General features: G+C 36.7%; 1 protein-coding gene across 2 annotated transcripts; it reads right to left on the bottom strand.

Moving 5' to 3' along the window:
- Positions 1 to 1,370: 1,370 nt before the first annotated feature.
- PCDH18 (protocadherin 18) lies at positions 1,371 to 14,284 on the bottom strand. 2 transcript variants are annotated; one of them, XM_032292275.1, is made up of 4 exons: positions 11,335 to 14,284; positions 10,432 to 10,520; positions 10,178 to 10,341; positions 1,371 to 3,370 (listed from the first exon to the last, which is right to left on the bottom strand). In XM_032292275.1, the coding sequence occupies exons 1-4, from the start codon at positions 13,819 to 13,821 to the stop codon at positions 2,703 to 2,705; spliced, it is 3,408 nt and encodes a 1,135-aa protein (XP_032148166.1). In that variant the 5' UTR covers positions 13,822 to 14,284; the 3' UTR covers positions 1,371 to 2,702. The 2 variants fall into 2 exon arrangements, with proteins under 2 accessions (XP_032148166.1, XP_032148168.1); XM_032292277.1 differs by having other exon boundaries at positions 10,432 to 10,517.
- Positions 14,285 to 19,308: the final 5,024 nt, after the last annotated feature.

The raw sequence follows: 19,308 nt of genomic DNA, 5'->3' as shown, positions 1-19,308 counted from the left end.
TTATCTATAGGTAAATGGCAAATTTAACATATTTGTGACAGGAGGAGCAATAATTTAAATGATTAACAATGTTATAAGCCCCATCTGCTAACATTAATAAATAAATCAATGAGAAATGAATATCAATGTTAAAAACTTGTAAGAATTTGAAGAAAGCTAATTCTAATCATTCTATAAACAAACATTTTAGGAGGATTTGTTAAGCAACAGGTTCAATTTTGAGTTACATTTTTGGAAGATAATTTCCTTAATATATGATTATCATTGAAGAACATTTCAAATAATCCAGTGGAGCTACAGGGATTAAAATAATAAATGGAGGAAAGAATGATTAAGTGCTTTTTGGTTTTTGCAATTTGAGGAGGGGTAGGCTATCAAAAAAAGTGGCGATATAATCTTGATAAGCCATTAGGTTGCTATGATAGCATCAGACATCCCAGCTTTCACTAAAAGATTGGTGAAAGTAACAGAAACAAAACGCTGAAATCTTGCCCTTATATTCTTTGAGTCTGGGGACATGGGAAACAATAATAAACAGAGAAGGCTGGAGAAGCAGGGGAATTTGAGACAGGAAATTCTTAGAATATGGACAGTATACAAAGTTTTGTGTTAAATGAAATATTGCATTTTATTTACTTCACATTATTCAAAATAGCGATTTTCAGCATAGCTTCCCATATTACTGCTGGTGCTTTAAATTAAGAGCACTGAGAATGTAAAAGTCTTTTTCTTAATGGTAATATATACTGAAAGGAAGTGAAGATGAAAGGCAGAATGTATTTAAATATGGTTAGCTTTTGTGTGTGTAATCTACTGAAAAATAAACTGAAATTTCACTTGTGATTGCAATCCCTCTTAAAAAGGAAAATGTGCCTGTTGAAAGAGGTAATATATACTATTTAATGTGGAACTCATTGGAGAATTCATATAACTGAGTTTTAGCCACTTTTCAGTTACTTAACCTACCCAGTATTTCAATTCCCTACTAACAAGCCAAGGAGGATAATATTTTTGCCTCCTGGAAACATTGTAAGGATACCTTTTTATCCTGCACAATTTAATACAAAATGTTCTGAGAAAGTATTTTTCTTTTGTAATTTGAAAAATATTCACGCAGTTATTTCTTTCTTACTCTTTTTTCTTTATTCCCCAAATGCATTTAAGTTATTAAGCTGGAATATGGCCTCTACTTTCATTCCCATTACAGGTCTCAAACTCATTCCTTTTCCATTGTGTGCTTCTTGTTTGCCAAGCCAACTGAATGTTGCCTGTTTATTATTTGAAACTCAACACTGAAATCACCCTCTCAGGAAGGGGATGCTGCATACCAAGCTTTTGGGCAAATACGTAGGACCAGGACTCTGACTTTTAGTTCCTTAGCTTTACTTTAATTTTCCTTTTATTTTCACTGACAGTAAAATTTTCTGGAGAGTACAATCAAGATAGTGTATTATTAGAAATAACATTAATAGAAGCTTGGTCAGAAATGATAATAGTCATAAGAAACATCTCTCTTACCAAGGCATTCCACACAGAGAGATCACAGCACAATAAATAAAGAATTTCTCATTTGCCACACAACAAATAAAACAACTTCCATAACACAAATGTGATTTTATAAATGTTCTTATACTAAAAATAAAAGCAAAAATATGAGATCATGCACTGGAGACAAAAGCTAAAAATGAATAGTTATAACAAAAAAAAGACAACATTCCAAAAGGTTAAAATGTTCAAGTATTGTGAGAGGAAAGGGAAAGATTCAAATAGAATGGGTTCAGAATAAATCAATTATATTTGCTACCCTAGGAGAGACACCGACATAACAGTTTTTATCCATTAATACTTTATGCCTTTAGAATACATACTGTTGTCTATTTAAAGGACAGATTCCATTTCCTTGGAACATGCTTCATATTACAAGGATGGAATAAGTTTTATTTTTTTACCCTAATTACAAGTAGGTAATAATACTGTAAGAGAAATATTCTCAGGAACAGGCCAGTGTGGTGGCCTGGAATAGTAGGGGAGTCAGGAAACAATGACTTTAGCTCTGTTTTCATCATTGTCTATAAAAAATTCATTTGAGATAGTCATCTAATAAATAACCTTCAGATATTTCTCAGTCCTGAAATAGACTTTCGCTTTATGTTTCGATTTTGCTGTAAGAGTTCAACTATTGGGGCTAATAGAGAGCAGTGAAAATAATCATAAAATAGCTTAACAATTTTAATGATTCTTAATTTCTAAAAAGTTATTGAAAAAAGTGGGGATCGCTTAGTGGAATTAAGAATTGTATAATGCTTTAGCGGGATTGTTCACACAGCATAATAATTCTTCCCCAACCAAACTAATCTAAGCAGTGCCATTACATTTTGTGGTAGAATAGTATATCAGATTTGAACAGTGGCTAGTTTCTACATGATTAGGAAAAACATGTCTGTCATGGGAGTAAAAAAATAAAATTTGTTTGTTAAATTACACATAAATATAAGGTACAAATGTATTTTTAAAATACAGATTAAAATAATCACACTTGCATTGTGTACATACGAAAATACAGTATTTAATATTCAATATACACAGACACATTTATGATAAATGCAACTATTTGGCAATGCCAGTTCTTTCAGGGTTTTTTGTTGCTGCTATTGTTCCTTATTTCCACATACATGGAAACAAAAATGCTTCACTAGAATCTCCTAGCTCTGGCGGACATCTTGAAGCAGTTTGTTAATTTCTGCCACCAGTTCACTGGCATCCATGAGTTCGTGTTTCCCATCATTGAGGTGGTTGAGCACATTGTCAAAATCATCTTCTTCATAATTTTCAGGGATCTCCTCCATGGCTGGCAGCCATTTTGAAGAAGGCTGCACACTGGAGTGAGTTCCAAGTGGGGGCCCACAGTTGTTGGTGGGGTTTTGAAAATGTGTACTGGCTGCCCATGCCGCTACTCCCTGTGGGTAACCCACAGTTTTGGCTGGCAAGGGTCCCTTCCTGCGTTCCAGGGAGTTGGACCGATCCATCTCACCGCATTCAGAATAGGTGTCCAGGGAAGGGGGTAAGAGGCGTTGGAACACACTGCTCATTTCCGAGAGCAGAGATGATGTGCTGGTATCCCCAGAGTCCTCATCGCTTGGGGAGTCCTTCCCAAAGGTGGAAAAACTCTTCTTCTTCTCACCGGAATCTGCAGGCTGAGCGTCATCCTCAAGACTCTGATGTGGATGCTGCTGCTGGGGTTGTGCTGGGAATTCTTCTCCTGGAATGAACATGTTACTCCTATAATCAGAAGACGGTGAGGGCAGCGGTGGCATCCAGCACTGGTCAGAGTGTCCCAGGACCCTGCACTCTTCCGTGCACAGTCTCATAGCTGCGCTCAAGAAAAACAATGGGGATTCATTATTGTACTTAGCACGATTCAAAATGATGGAAAAATGTAATTTTATAATAAAAAAATAGAATGGGACAGTTTGAAACTATTTCCATGAAGCTAACCCATTATTATACACCTAAGCTGGACTACAATTATGACTTTAATTTGAACACTAGTTTTATAGACCTACATAAGTCTTATCTGCCGGCGTGCTTTTTTCCTTATTGATCAAATAAGAATATTCTGCTATTCGAATACTGAGAAGATGGGCTAACGTATACATGGGAAGAACCAGGTGTGAGTGATGAAATAAATGCTGAACATAAATTCTAAAGAATAGACTTGTAACGTGAAACCTATAACTTTAGAATGCCACCCATACAATTCTTGTGGAATACATACCTTTGTGTAACTTTCTCAACATTAAGGCCTATCAGACTTACTTTGATTTTAATGGAAGCAATGAGAATATAATAAACTATCAGGTAATTATACTTACTAATCTCTTTTAAAGATATTACAAATTATTTATTTACTTATTAATTAAAACAGTAGTGAAAAATTTCCTCTGCTACTAGGTGGGCACCTGTAATTACCCTGTTAAGAAGTTTTCTTTTAAAGGTTCAAAATATATTTATATTCAAATATATGACAATGTCATCAAAAAATAACCAATATGAAAAATCCATTCCTTAGTTCTTACAGAGGTTCTAATGCTCTATTGAAATATGAGTGGCCACACCCATAGGAAAAAAAATAGATGAAATGAGGAAAACAGGAAAATAAAGAGGAAAAAAATTCTCTGTATTTGGCAAATACAATAACTAAACTACATGACAAGGAAATGAAAAGATGTAAAATATACTCCACAAACCATTGACTTATTTCAGTGAGAAATAAGCCTCTTCAGTACTATGATTTCATTTTAGAGCAAACAGCAGAATGCAGAAAATGCAAAATAATTCTCTTAAATTTAAAAGGACATTAGGTTGTTATTTGCCATACTTGTATATTAAGAGCTAATTTTGTAGATCTGTCTACTATAGAAAGATTCCTATTCTTCCCAAATTATTGCTAAAAGAGTGATTCTTGAAGGATGCCCAATCTCTTATTAGAGGAAACAAGTTGTCTATTGCAGTTACTGTGGGTCACCAGCACCTGGTAAAGTGCCTTCATACGGTACGTATTCACTACCTATTTTCTAAATGAAACAAGAAGAAAATAAGTTGACTTTCTGAAAAAAAAAAAAAAAAAAAAAAAAAAAAGAAGTAATGCTCTCTGAGTGAAGGTATAGAAATTGCTGTTTTTTACTGCTTGAATCTTTGAGATAATTCCGTTCTTAAACTGCAAGAATCCCAAATATGTACCTCAAGTTTTAATGAAAAGGGGGATAATTTCAGGAACAAAAATGATGTCAAGTATTGTGAGTGAGAAAAAAGCTGAATTACTAGGAAAGCTAGAAATAAGAAAAAGCAGAAAAAAAAGTGGAGAAAAGTGTAAACACTAATTCCATGTGAATCAAGGTGGGGAAAGAGAGAGTAAACATGAAGAACAATGGTGCAATTTGTTATGAAAGGTCACATTTAAATGAGCAAGGATGATTTAAGAATAAAAGCTTGTTTAGATTTCCTGATCTAATGCATTATTATTACTTGGAAATATTTACCAACTGTTTTTTCTTTTTAATTTGATGTAGACAAAACCAAAGGGGTTGAAAGTAATTGGAATACCTTAACAGCAATGAGGTTTTCTAAGCAGTGAAATAGCAATCATGATGGTAATGATTTTTTTTTTCCTTCTTAATTCCCCAGGTCTCTGTAAATGGAACTTAGACCTGTCTCTATTGTCTTACTCATATCCTGTCAGAAGGAAGAAGAACAGACCTGCTGACACTTCTTCATTTATTTTCTTTCCTTTAACTCTGTAGTTTTAGGCTTGGGAAGGACTTAGTTGTTTGATTCACTTTATTTAATGCTTAATGATTGGAGGGAAAGGAGAAATTACATAGGCTTCTAAGAATACTGAAAATGCCCTAATTTTCTAGAGACATAAATAAAATGAACATATAACCAACAACACAATACAAAAATACAATCTGGGTAACTAACGCAATATGAAAGTTCATGCTCAAAAATCATTTTGGTCATAGAAATTTTTTTAAACAGTGAACGTTATTTGCAACTTCATCCTAATAAATAAGTGGAGCTTTAATTATAAAATAATAAATTAACTTAAAAATGAAAAAGAATAGAAAAATTGATGAGAAAAGACTAATGGAGAAAAGGATGGCAAAAATAGCAGAAATAGAAGAGTAATGGTCAGAAGAGGGCATTTCTGGCAACTTCATTGATATTGTCAACCTTATCCCCAGGGACTTGACTGAAAACATCCTCAGTGTGTAAGTAATTCAGTGCCATCAATGTTCCATACTATATCCCAGTGATCAGGACTTGTTGACAAGTGGTGCAAGTGGCTAATCTTCCTGTTGCTCCTTGAAAGTCCTGCTAGGTACTTAAGTGTCCTCTGGGGAGGGGTAATATGGTGGAAGGAGAGCATCTTCTTTAGCACCAGATGAGTATGAATATTGTCACGGTACTGAACCTTATTGGTGGGGTAGAAAGCAGATACGATACACAAGAAGAAATATGTATGCCTTGCTTCTATCAACTCATTAGTCATCAAGTAATCAAGCACTTACCCATTAGGAGTCTGCTACATGTGAAGTTCAACAATAGCACCCTACCCTCAAAATGTTAACATACAGCTCTGAGCAAAGTGTAACAAATGAGGTCATAAACACAGGTAAAGTGTCAAACTAGATGATGCTAAGGGTATGTCAAGAAAGGAAAAAACAGAGGAGGTGGAGGCTGAAACAGTTAAAGGCCACCTAAAACAAACTTTGTAAGATGAATAGGATTCAGTTACACAAAGTGACAAGAAGCCAGTTTTTCAGGTAGGAAGGACACCATGAGCAAAGCATCAGTGTGTTAAGTGAGGAGATGCTTCTAACTATAATAAAAGATACAAAGATGGCAACACTGAGGGTTAATAAGCTAAGAGAGGATTCCTTTGCCCTTTGAATGCCAAGATAAATAGTTTAGTTCAGTGTTGCTGGGCGACAAGAGTTAAGTATTGATTTTGAGCCAAAAAATGTGAATTAAAATGTTCTCAAAATGTTCAAGCTGTATGAAAGAAAGATTTGACAAAGGGAGGAGCTACTGGAGAGTGAATATTAGATTGCATACTGATACACCGAAACCGTCATGGAGGAAAGGTCAGAACAGATGAGCTTTTGTGGATAGCTGCCATGAGAAAGGATACCTGCCATGGGAAAGGAGAGAACATCGAATTTAAAAAGAATGTTTAAAGTAAGTAATCAGAGATGACAGACTGATGAAAAGTGTATCGGATTCAATCAAGAAAAATAAGTATCACAAGAAATGAAATCAAATGGCTGTATAAATCATCCTGAAGTGAATGCAATGGAAAAATCATATTTGCAGGCATATGTTTACTGTTATAGTTCAAAGTTGAATGAGTAAGACAGTACATTGGCAAACATGAGCCAACAGACAAAAAATGCATACTGATATAACTGCTCAAAGTGCGGATATTTGTGTGGGAATTAACAGCATGAATGACCAGAAATGACCCTGTTGGCAGGCAATGCAACATAACATAATCTGTATTTGTTCATAGTCTAAGGCAGAAAACCAGTTGGAACAAGACATTGAAGTCCTAGAAATATAAATGCTTAGGAAACTGTGCTGATCTCTTTTAATGGCATTTGGATGTGGGCTTACATTTTTCTCTACTTGGATATTTCCTGGGAGTATAAATTTACAAAGCACACCTTTTATGCCCTAATATGCCTCCAGGAGTTGCCAGGGTAAGTAATCAACTAGAATATGTATCATCAAAATTATACTCATAAATAAGGGATAGTTATCTCTGTATAGATACTTAGTATGCACGTTGCAGTCTATAGTAGTCAAACATGAGTATACTTTGTGGACCACTGGTGACTTCCTGGTGCTCTCTGCCTCTGGGATAGCCTTGACCACACCACAGATGAAGGCAGGTACTTAGCAAGGCAGAAATTCATTTACTATATTTTGTTGCACTACAGCGTTATGTGCAAGCAAAATAACTCTCCAAGTACACACATGGTTAAGTGTGATTGTGCAAATATTAGAATGTTTTTTTAAAAAGTGTCTCTATGTTAAGTGAAATTATTAATGATGATATAAAGGTGAACTTCTAATTTTGAAAAGAAGTGTGATATTGATGGAGCTTAAGTTGCTCAATAAACACAATTCACTGTTTTCTACAGTTTATCTGTCTACCTATTGTTTCCGTAATGCCTTCATTCCTCAACATCTATTATTACTATTATTACTTACTCCAAATGCTAGAAAACTTTCTTGCCACAAACTTAGATAGAGAGGGTAACTTAGAAAATATGCGAAAAAATAAAAGAAAAACTTTGACCTAAAAATAAAAAAAACCTTATAATTAGCTATTAGATTTATACATTTCAGAATTAAAAGGGACTTTAGGATCATTTAGTCCCTCAAATACCAAGGTTATGTAATTAGAGCAGCTATTCAGTTACCTATGCTGATAAATTTAAATTTTGATGAATAAACTTGATACAAATCTAAAAACATATAACACAATATTGATGTCATGCCCACATTGTTATTATTCTCTTTAATGGAATGAAATTACATTATTTAAAATCAAGGATTAATGCTCAAAATTAGGCATCTGTCAGGATCACAGAATTATATTTAGCCAGCTCCTTTATTACACACGTAAGAAGAATAAAACTGATTCTCTCTGAGCAAAGTGTCTGGTTCTAAATACATTCCACTAAATTTTCAGAGATTTCTCTTCAAATTGGTCAAGAAAATCTATGCATTAAAAAACAGAAACAAAAAAACGGGCACCATGACTATGCAAAGAGGCTCCAGGTACACTGTACGCCTTATTGTCTCTAGAAGTCCTCCCTATACCCTCATCCTGTGAGATGTATTATAATATCCATTACTGTAATAACAGAATTAAATAATCAGCATTTAATAGTTACAGGGTAGGTAGTAAGTCTTTAGAACACAAGAACAATTAGGACTCTATTTAAAAACAATTACAACAACAACAATAAACACCTGTTACTTCACATACTTGATTGGTGTTTGAGGAGTGTGGGGATTGGTCCAAATTGCACTCTACCACATACAAACTGCCTGATTTGAGATACGTTTTCTAACCTTTATAAGTTTCAGTTCCCAAATATCAAAAAATAGAAGGCTGTTACTACTGTCGCTACTACTAATTCCTGAGTCCAAGCCTTAGGAGAGCAGTGCAGGTGTGGAACTCTGCATGGGCCCGGAGTAAACCTGGGGGCATAGTTGGTAACTACTACTGCTACAATTCCTAATATTAATACCCCTGTGGGTATTAATACTCCTATCACTACTTCACTTATGAGTGCTGGAGTTTCTATTTACAGTGGTCCTTCAGTATCCAAAGGGATTGGTCCAGGCCCCCTGTGGATACCAAAATTGTGTTGCTGATATAAAGTGGCACTGCAGTTACATAGAGCCTACATACATCCTTCCAAATATTTTAAATCTTCTCTAGGTCACTAACAATACCTAACAAATGTAAATGCTACGTAAATAGTTGTTATTCTATATTGTTTATTTGTATTGTTTTTTACTGTTGTATTGCTGTTCTTTGTTGTTTAATCCAAATACTTTCAATTAACAGTTGGTTGAATCTATGGATGTGGAACCTGCGGATATGCAGAGTCAGCTATATTGATTTTCTGGAATTCCTGTGGCTGTCTGAGGCTCCATCATGTTTATTTCCTAAGCTCTCTTATTTATCTGTGTTTAAAAATAGACGTGCGACGGAACTAAGATGGGTGATATTGTGTTGTTCTGTCTTTCGTTTATCAAATGGCAGTCGTTTGCTCCACATTCAGTGAAATTTGGAAATATAGGTAGCCAAAGGAACACACCTATGTATTCCAAAGGTTGATTTAATATTGCAATCTTTAGTAAGAGGGCTGCTATGATCATGTAATGAGTATTTACTCAGCTCAGAGGGTTTCTATTGCAGAATTAGAGGGAAGAAACTCCAAGGAAAATGTGGTTCGAAACTTAATAGCAACTCTTCTATCTAGCTGTATACTTAAAAATTCCTCTCTTGGGTCCCTGTTCCTCTTGCACTATAGCAAAATGAAATGTGGCAAAAATATCCTGTGCTTACCACCTACAAAGATGCATTCCTTCTCCTATTTTTGATGCTTGAGGTGTACAATTTCTAGTGTATTTTAGTCTCTGATTTTGTGAGTTGGTGCCCATCACAGGAAATGCATCCTCCAAATTACAGTCCAGTTCACCACTCTGTACCCAAACAGTTTGGCTGAATAAAAACCACCAACCAATAATTTTGTAAAGAGTTGCACAACAGTGTTGTTCTATGGCAGTATTGGATGAGGTGGAAAGAGGAGGGAAGTGGTTTGTTTCTTTAATTTTTTCCCCATCCCTTCATTCTTGTCCTATGAAGCTCTCATGCTTAATCTTTCTCTACCAACTGCTTAATGAAATTTAAGAAAGTTTTAAAATGTTTCCGTTTCTGTTCATTACTAACAGTGATGAACATACTATAACACAGAAATATTTTAGTGCAATGGGCAAATAAAGAGGAAATATAAGCATGAGATAAATTTTTCATTTTACTGGTGTCAGGGTGAACCTGAAAAGAAAAATTTGTCTGTCACTACCCCCTCACCTGCTGGAATTCTTCCATCTGTAAGAAACAGGTCGCTGAATCCTTCACCCAGCAGCCTATCTATTGGAGAATCTCGCCCCAAATCATAATCACTGTCTCCTGCCTCACTGTCACCACGGCCACTATCTTTCAAGCTAAATTTGTCCATGTCTTGAAGGGCATACCTGGAAAGATAAATCAGAAAAGAAAAATACAGTTTTTATTCTTCAGCATTTATGTTGAGATCTAATAGGTAACACAAGAATACTTCATACCTATAGCTCCTGGAATATTTGTTTCCTCGAAAACTTGGTCGTGGCTGATATTGCCCCTGGTGAAGCATTGAAAGAAGCTGAGAGACCTGCTGGAAACCAAATAGACAGACCTGATTCCTGGAAACAAGCCTCCACATACAATCTTTAAGCAAGAAAAAAACAGTTACTTGCTAATTTCAACTAAGTAATTGAATATATTATCAATATTTAAAGGATTTGCATATGCTGGCCTGTGTCAGACCATGCAGCCAGCCACCAACTATAACTAAAATATATCTCAAGAGATTTGGATGATCTAATACAACTGACTTTTACTTTTTGAAAGAAGACTCCCTTTCAAATAACTGATTTATTTTCTTTACAGTTCAGATAAAGTGACCACCTGTAAAAATACATGGAAAATGCAGTAAAATATAGCACTATAGCACACGTAGTTTAAAAAATGTCAGAAAATCGTCCAAACTTGGACAAACACAGCATGCATTGATATAGATGTCTGAAGGCCTTCGTTTTTTTTTTTTTTTGTTTTTTTTTGTTTTTTTTTTTTTTTATTTTTTCAGCAAAGACTATAACTATGAAAAGAAAGCAAGTCTCTACTTTTTGGCTTCCCATTATTTTAATCTGGGAAGTAAGGGGGCTCTAATTACATAGTCCTTTGTGAGCTTCAAATTTATTTTTCAATATTATATATATTATATGCAAGTTAATTACTTAAGGAAAACTAAAAACAGTAAGCTAAAGTATGCATCTTTTCTACATATTTACAATGTAACTTGTTTCCTGCTTAATTTGCACGGTATTAGTATTGTTACTTATCAATGAAAACATTTAAGAACTGTTAAACCCAACTCCTGAATACTAACACTTAACAGTGCAATGAATTGATGCAGTTTAAGATCTTACCTCAACAGCAGGAGTGGCGTGGGTGAGTTCTAATGAGAAATTCTCTGGCACGTGGTTTGATGAGATTGTCACCAAGCTGTTGAGTGACTGGTGACTGTTGTGACTCTGCCGGCTGCCCATCTGCCCTCTTTCTAAGGTAGGAGATGAAGATGGAGACGATCTGTGATGAGATCTGATGGGCAGAGTCCCATTTATGGTAGGCACCAATGTAATGTCCCCTTTGTGAATCTGCCGAGATGGCCTTTTTGGGTGGTGCTGGTAAGTTGACTCCGCCACCCTGCAGTTATAGGATCTAGTGTCTTTTTTCTCACGGTTACACCTAGTTGCAAATAGCACCATAATAATCAACAAAACTGCACAAATTGCTCCCAAGGAAATAATTATTATCATGGAGACATCCAAGGATGCCTGGCTTACTGAAGTCATTGCTGTACTTGTCACTGACTCTGCATATTCAAAGATCATGCACTTCAGAAGGACTTTGGTATGTAGCTGAGGATTGCCTTTGTCCTGAATGATAACTGAGAGCTCCCATTCTGTGTGGGGAACAGAATCCATGCTCACGTTGGTATGGATGTCACATGATCGTGGATCAATTATGAAGATATTCTCCTCATTACCTGCTACTATGGAGCAGCTGAGTTCAGCATTCACACCAGAGTCTCTGTCAATTGCCCTTATTCTTGTGACATGAAAGCCATTTTCAGCCCCTTTGGGAATGGTGATTTCTGCCGTATTATTACGCAGTGCAGGCCCTATAACCACAGGAACATTGTCATTTTCGTCAATGATAGTGAGCACAACTGTGGTATTGCTTACCAGTTGCTTCGGGCTGCCTCCATCTCTTGCTTCTACCACAAAAGTAATCTGACTCACTTCTTCATGATCAAAGATTCTGAGGGCATAGATGGCTCCATTAGATGGGTCAATGGTTACATATGTAGTTATGGAACTTCCTAGGATAAAACTCTCCAAGATGGTGTATGTCACTTGCCCATTTTCTCCAAGATCAGGATCTGTGGCTGTAACAGTGGTGATATATGCCCCTGGTGAGTTATTTTCTGAAATTACAAATTCATATCGGCTTCTCTGGAAGTGGGGTGGATTGTCATTGATATCATTGATTTGAACAGTAAAATGTTTTACTGTAGAGAGACTGGGTGTCCCCTTGTCCTCAGCAATTACAGTCAAACTATATTCAGATCTCTTTTCTCTATCCAGCGTGGCATTAGTCAAGATTAAATAATTGTTTTCATACGTCTTCTGAAGTTTAAAATGACCATGTCCATGAAGCTTACAAACTATTTCTCCATTCAGCCCAGAATCTCTGTCCTGTACCCTGACCAAAGCAACAAATGTATCAATAGGATCCCCTTCAAAAATATAAGATATTTCTTCTTTTCCAGGGGACATGAGGTTGATGTTAATTTCAGGTTTATTGTCATTAACATCCACAACCTTAATTATAATTTTGCAATGAGCTGGGATTGAATTTGGACCCAAATCTTGAGCCTGAACATCAATCTCATAGGATTTGGTGATTTCATAATCCACTTGCTTGAAAAGAGTCAAATGTCCTCTTTCGGAATCAATTTTGAAAGTCTCCATGATTTTGGGAGACACATGACTGCTGAAGGAATATACAATTTTCCCATTAGCGCCCTCATCTGGATCAGTGGCGTTCAGATCTAAGAGCAAAGTGCCAACCGGGGAGTTTTCTAAGAGTTGTATTATATAAGATTGCTGCTCAAAAGCAGGGCTGTTGTCATTGGAGTCTGAAATGCTTATTTTTAGTATGGAAGAGCCAGACCTCTGAGGTACTCCCATGTCTGAGGCAGTGAGCTGAAGCTCGTAGCTTGACTTCAGCTCCCGATCTAACTCTCTGACCACTATGAGTTCTGCATACTTGGCTCCATCAGTCCTGGTCCGAACCTCGATATTAAAAAAATCATTGTCAGAGAGCGAGTAGGTGTGGAGGGAATTTTCCCCAACATCTGGATCAAATGCACTGTCCAGGGGAATGCGAGTCCCGACTGCTGCACTCTCAGATATCTCAATAGGTATGAGAGATCTTGAAAACTGGGGAGAATTGTCATTAATATCCAGCACTTCGACTTCAATATGGAAAAGCTGCAGATGCTCTGTGGGTAGAGTGATCACATCAAACTCTATGGAACAGTTCAAGTTTTTCTGGCATAGTTGTTCACGGTCAATTGTAGCCCCTATGCTGATCTCCCCAGTATCCTCATTTACTACAAGTAGAGGTGAATTTCCCCTCTGCATGGCTCGAAATCGAACAGTAGAAGGATTAGGTAGCTTCAGTAAAACATCAGCCACATCCTCTGATAGTCTCGCAATTACTGATCCAACCCTCTGTTCCTCATAAATCCTGTATTTCAAATTCTTGCCCAGTACATCGTGGTTGAAAGATACTATCAGGAGTGCAAAAGCAACCCTAAAGTGCATTTTAGCATTCATTTGGTGCATCGGTCAGTTTACGAGATTTCCCTCACAGAGCAAGTTAAAACAGCAAAGCAATTCCCTCAACTTCCTTTGGCAACTTAAGGCTACATTTGGTACTTGGAACTCGAAAGCGTCTCTCAACAACACAGCACAGCAATTAACAGCTCGCAAACTTTTGTTTTATACACACCGTGTCACGACTTCCAGATACCATCGGCATGGAGTCCGGTCCTTGCGTTTGTTTGGCCGTTTGTCCTCTTTCCAGGCAGAAGAGTGTCACCTCCGCGTTTTCTCCCTCGGGTGGTCGGAATCCATCTACGGCAGGGTGCCGGCGGAATCTGCGCTGTGTCTCTCCGGAGCGATTCCTTCTCCCTTTCGCGGCTCGGCTGCAGACTAAACACCCGTGATTGCTGACTCCGGTCTAAAATCTGTACAACTTCACTTCAACTCAGACAAAGCTCTTGCCCGGCGTGTGTTGAATCGCTTCCAGCCAATCAGCGGGCTTCCAAATCAAAGGCTGATGGAGTCACCCAAGGAGGGAGGGGGAGAGTGGAGGGTGGGAGAGGGAAAAGAGACGGAGAAGGAGGAAGGCGGGGGCTGGGGGCGCCAGGGGGAGAAGGGGAGAGGGGCTGGTGGGGGCTGGGGAGGAGATGGGAGCCAGCCCTTCCCGGCTCCTTCCTTCTTCCTCCCTTCTCCCCCTCCGCCTTTCAATCTACTGCATTCACTTTCTCTGAGCGTGCCATCACAAAGGGGAGACAAATTACAGAAGAAAAACTTTAAATCAACTTCTGGTCGCCTTTATTTATATGGCACGTTAAATTGTTCTTGTTTTCTTAATTGCCCTTTCTTCTGCCACAGACATGCAATCGTCGTGCTTTTCATAGTCCTTAAGTGCTAGTTTAACTTAAAATACCTCTAAGTGCGTTTTGTTGGTGGAGGAATTTAATACAATTTGAAAACTTGCTTCTAATTATGCTTCTCAGACCTCCTCCTTCCCCACCCCCTCTGTAAATACTTGGGCCTTTCGCCTTCTAGGAGCACAAGCAGATTTTCTTGGGGATCTGTTTTTAAAGAACAGAACAAGTAAAGAGGTTTCATTTTCTGTTTTCTTTCATCTTTATCCTTTGAAGATAAGAAAAGGGCTATCCTGCACTCTTGATTTCTCATAATTAGCAAGACTTAAAGGAATACCTCAGAATTTGGAGCTAATTAACAATATAGTTCTATCTTACATGATTCCTTTCCTTGAGTTTGGGCAAAACTGTTTGGAATATTTCTTTGTCCTGTACTTCAAAAAAAACCTCACAAAAATCCTGTTTATCTTGGGTAAAAGACACCGCATGCTTTAGCATGCCAATTTCTGCCAAAAGGTATTATTCTATACATGGCTAGTCTTCACAATGAATACTGGGGGGACATGGACTCAATAGTTTACAAGTCAAATTTTTATAATATATGCATTATTTATGAAAACACTTCAGATATGTACTTTAAAAACCCCAAAGCTTGTTTAACTGACAAATCAAATGCCTGAGCTGAAAATTGCATTTTGTGTGCATCAAAATGCTAGGAAATATCATGGGAGGTTTGTGCTCTATCCAGGTCACAGAAACTGATATGGTATTCTTATTTGAAAATATGATTATTTATGATGTTCTTTCTGCTCTGCAATTCCTTTTAAGTTTATCATCGTGGCTCCACTCTTGCTGCTTTTTTTTTCATACCTTTTGCATTATTCCTCAGCTGTCTTTATCTGCTTGCATATTTGCTGTTTCACATAATCTCACTGTCACTTTTTTCCATTTATTTTTTCCCACTCTCTATTTTGCCCCCCAGAAACATATAAAAAAAGTAATTTTCTGATTTTTCCACTTTGCTTACTCTCAGCAGAGCTCAGCTAAAGTCACTAAGAAGGCTCTTTCCAAAAAAGAAAGCAGAAGAGTCTCAGCGTGAATTCTCCTTCTTTTTAGGCATTCAAAAGCATTTTATAAGCCATTGTCTTTTTTTCCCCTCCTGAAACCAGTGCTGTGTGGCAAATTGTGCAGAATAGAAACGCCTATAATGAATGTATTTAGTACTGGGTCACGCTGATGAACATTCTGCCCCCATGAATAATACTGTTTTACAAGTTTGTAGCCCTTTCAAATTGCTGATCCCCAAACCCTATAGGCAAAGTAGGAAAACTACCACAAGCAAGGGGGACTTTAGAAACCCATAGCCATCTGGCCTAGATCTCTAACAATCTGAGCCAATAATTATATCAATTCAGGCTTTAGCGAACCCCTTTGCAAACACCAAAAGAGCAAAGAAAGGAATTAGTGACTATACAAAGTTGGGGTGAGAATTCAAAGGTAATCTAATTCCATGAGTTCTAGGAAAATTTTCTTTGAGAATTTGATAAGTCTACCCCCAGAAGAACTCCAAGAGCAATGGATTTGATTACCTTAATACAGATTTTTTTCTATGCTTATAAAGTAAAAATAATAAAAAGTCCTTTTATTTCTGACAGTGGACTTGAACAGAAATAATCATTGTGAAAAAGAGCTTCAGTGTAACTTACTGAAATATTAAATAAGTTACAAATTAATATGTCCTCTGAAATAATATGTTCCTATGAGTAAGTCTTTAAAGAGCTTGGTATTTGTTCACTTGCAGCAACATCCTCACCGCATATTATTTCATTTTCAGCTTGCTGATGTTTTCCTGAGACGTCATATGTATCTATTCGAAAGTGTAGTGCTGTTGATTTCTCCTTAGTACTCACTGATCTGTTCTTCACACATTTTTTCAGCAAAAGTACAGAATTAAAAAATCTTTTCTTTGTAATATTGTATCTCTAGTTCTAACCATTTAAATTTTCCTCATTTGTCATCCCTGAAAAGAAAACAAAGAAACTATCTCCCAAACTATTTACTACGTGTGAAAGGGTTTATGCCAGGGGAGAAAAACTGATAAACTTCAATTAGTTGTTATCTAATGATGACCTGATTGAACTTCACCCTTCTGGATTTTGATAAAGTCATGAAAAACTGGTAGAACCTCTAAAACAACTTCTCTGATAACCAGCAAGGGAGAGTAGATTGAATGTTTCTTAAAGTTCATCCTCTTTTGATAACGCAGTCTCTGTTGACAAAGAAAGGAAGTGGTTCCTCTTGAAAACTGTGCCCTCTTGAGTGATGTTAAGCACAACAGCAATTGCTTCTAAGCTCCTGGAGGAGAATCGTGGATACGTCCACCCAGTTGTGCATATTTTATCTATGAAGTCCCTTTGCCACTTCAGTCTAATTGGGCTGAAAATTGCTAAACCTAGATTAAAGTTATCAACTGGCATTTACTATATATCCTTTCACCTCTGCTAACACCTCCATTATGCCATTTACTTTTATTAGTTTTGTTTAAAGGAAAATTAAGCTTTATAATTCTAAATTTTAGTAATTTTATTTCTATTGAAGAGGTAGGAAAACCTAAAACTCAATTGTAAGATTCAAATTTATCTGCATTACATGAAGAAAAATGTCTCTTTTGGTACTGGAATACAAGATGAAAGCCACTAAAATTTCTTACAAGCAGATATATACTTTGTTTTTAGATTTTTTGCTATTAATTTGTATTAGAGCATATGAGATAAAAAGGTAGGCTAATAAATATCCACTTTTATCTCACCATGGTATCTTTCCCACCATCAAAACAATGATATGAGTCTTACAATCTTCTGGTTGATTGGCATAGTTTACAATCTTTCCTCGTAGCATTTGTTGTGACACATCTTGTAGAAGAAAATCATGGTCCTGCTTGACACCACATGGCTGTAACAAGCCTAAATAATTACTCTCCACCCCGGAAAATTAGGGATAAAGGCTTTGCCAGACAAAGCTTAGTAAAGTTAAGGAATTCCAATACTTTAGACCTGATGAAGATAAAGAGCTGGCTTGGCTTTTTATATGAGTCCAACAAATAGATGGCTGTGGGTACCACCAGTTGGTGGTTATGTAATCCTGGAAAAATGGTTTAATTTCTCTTCAAATGTATAATCCTTTGTGAGGCAGGGGTAATTATTTAACTCTAAAAAATTCTTTTCAGAATTTAAATGACTAGGGCTTTCCACAAAGGCTGGTCCAGTAGACATATGACAAAGGTTAGTTTCCTTTTTGTAACCTGTGTTTGTTTTTCATCAGTAAGAAAAATGTGTGTTTGTTTTCTTCCTAAAACTCATTGAAGGAAAAAAAAAATGTGGATTATAACCACAGAACTTGGTGGTTGTCAGACTTTTGGTTTAGATGCATACATCATTTTATGTTGAAAAGATAAAGATCTCTTCATTTTTATTTATAAATGTAAGCTGTGAAACATAATTGACAAAACTAATAGTATTGAACGGTGATGATCTTGAAAACTTGCTTATTTCCTGATGGAAATTCCAAGACCTACCAAGTATGATCAACTATACCTCCAGACCTTAAGCCATAGAAACATATCAGAAACACAATTAGAAGTCTTCAAGGTGCTTATTTATCTTTTATATTTGATAGTATACACATCCACTATTTGCCTGTTCTCAAGGCATTTGCGCTAAACAGTTGTGTTTCTTTAAATAGCATGTGAAGCTATAGTAGGAAGACAAAAGGATATGATTTGATATATCTTGGCAGTGACAAGGAAATATAAAATTTGCAAATAAGATTTATATTTAAAAACCACCCTTAGGCCTTTTGTCAATCACGTTACATCTCTCTTTGTTGTTCTTCCTGTATTCCATTTACTAATAGATTTAAGAATATAATAATGAAAAGTCACTGAACAATATGAACTCTTTATGAAACCAAATTTATCAACCTAAGATCAAGGTTTGGGAAATGAAAATAGATCTCAAACTCCCTTTAGATGTGCATAACAGAAAGATACTTTAGTTGAATTCTGATCAACGCTAAATATGCTACGTGCCCATAGAGGGCCACACGCCTGGAAGCATAGCTGTCTAGTGCCAGGAGGCAGCACAAACCAGGGGCCAGGAAGAATTGGAGTCCATGAAATTTAGTGACAGGTGCTAGGTCAATTTTGTCTGAGTGGGCAATCAGTATTTAGGATGTTCTGCCAAAGGTAATATGCCAAGTTCCAGCAGGGTGACTTAGGGTCTGGCAAAAGGTAATCTATTGAGTTCAGATGAAAGGCATGTAGGTGAGCTGCTATTCCAAACAACAGGAATTCCTTCAGGACTTCCAAACAAGGCAGGATATGAATTTCAGGATTAAAGTGGGGAGGAGAACAAAACAGGTATCTAGAGGTTCGGTGTTTTGCAAATGTGTACATACTAAAGGCCTACTCAAAACTGGAGAACAGATTGCAAAGTTAACCTTGATGGCAACAAAATTGATTTTTAGGATTATTCATCTGAACTATTATAGAATTCCTTAAATTCTTTCTTTTCAGTACAGTACCTTGAGGCAAAAGCTAAGCCTATATAGGGTGTTCCTGCAGTTGCAGGTGAGATTGTGGAAATGGGCGGTGGGGAGG

The sequence above is a fragment of the Sapajus apella genome, unplaced genomic scaffold, assembly GCF_009761245.1.
Source record: "Sapajus apella isolate SASKATOON/1434 unplaced genomic scaffold, GSC_monkey_1.0 scaffold27, whole genome shotgun sequence".
NCBI classification, from domain to species: domain Eukaryota; kingdom Metazoa; phylum Chordata; class Mammalia; order Primates; family Cebidae; genus Sapajus; species Sapajus apella.
Note: the sequence above shows the minus strand (reverse complement) of the source record. Positions and strands in the feature narration are given on the sequence as shown.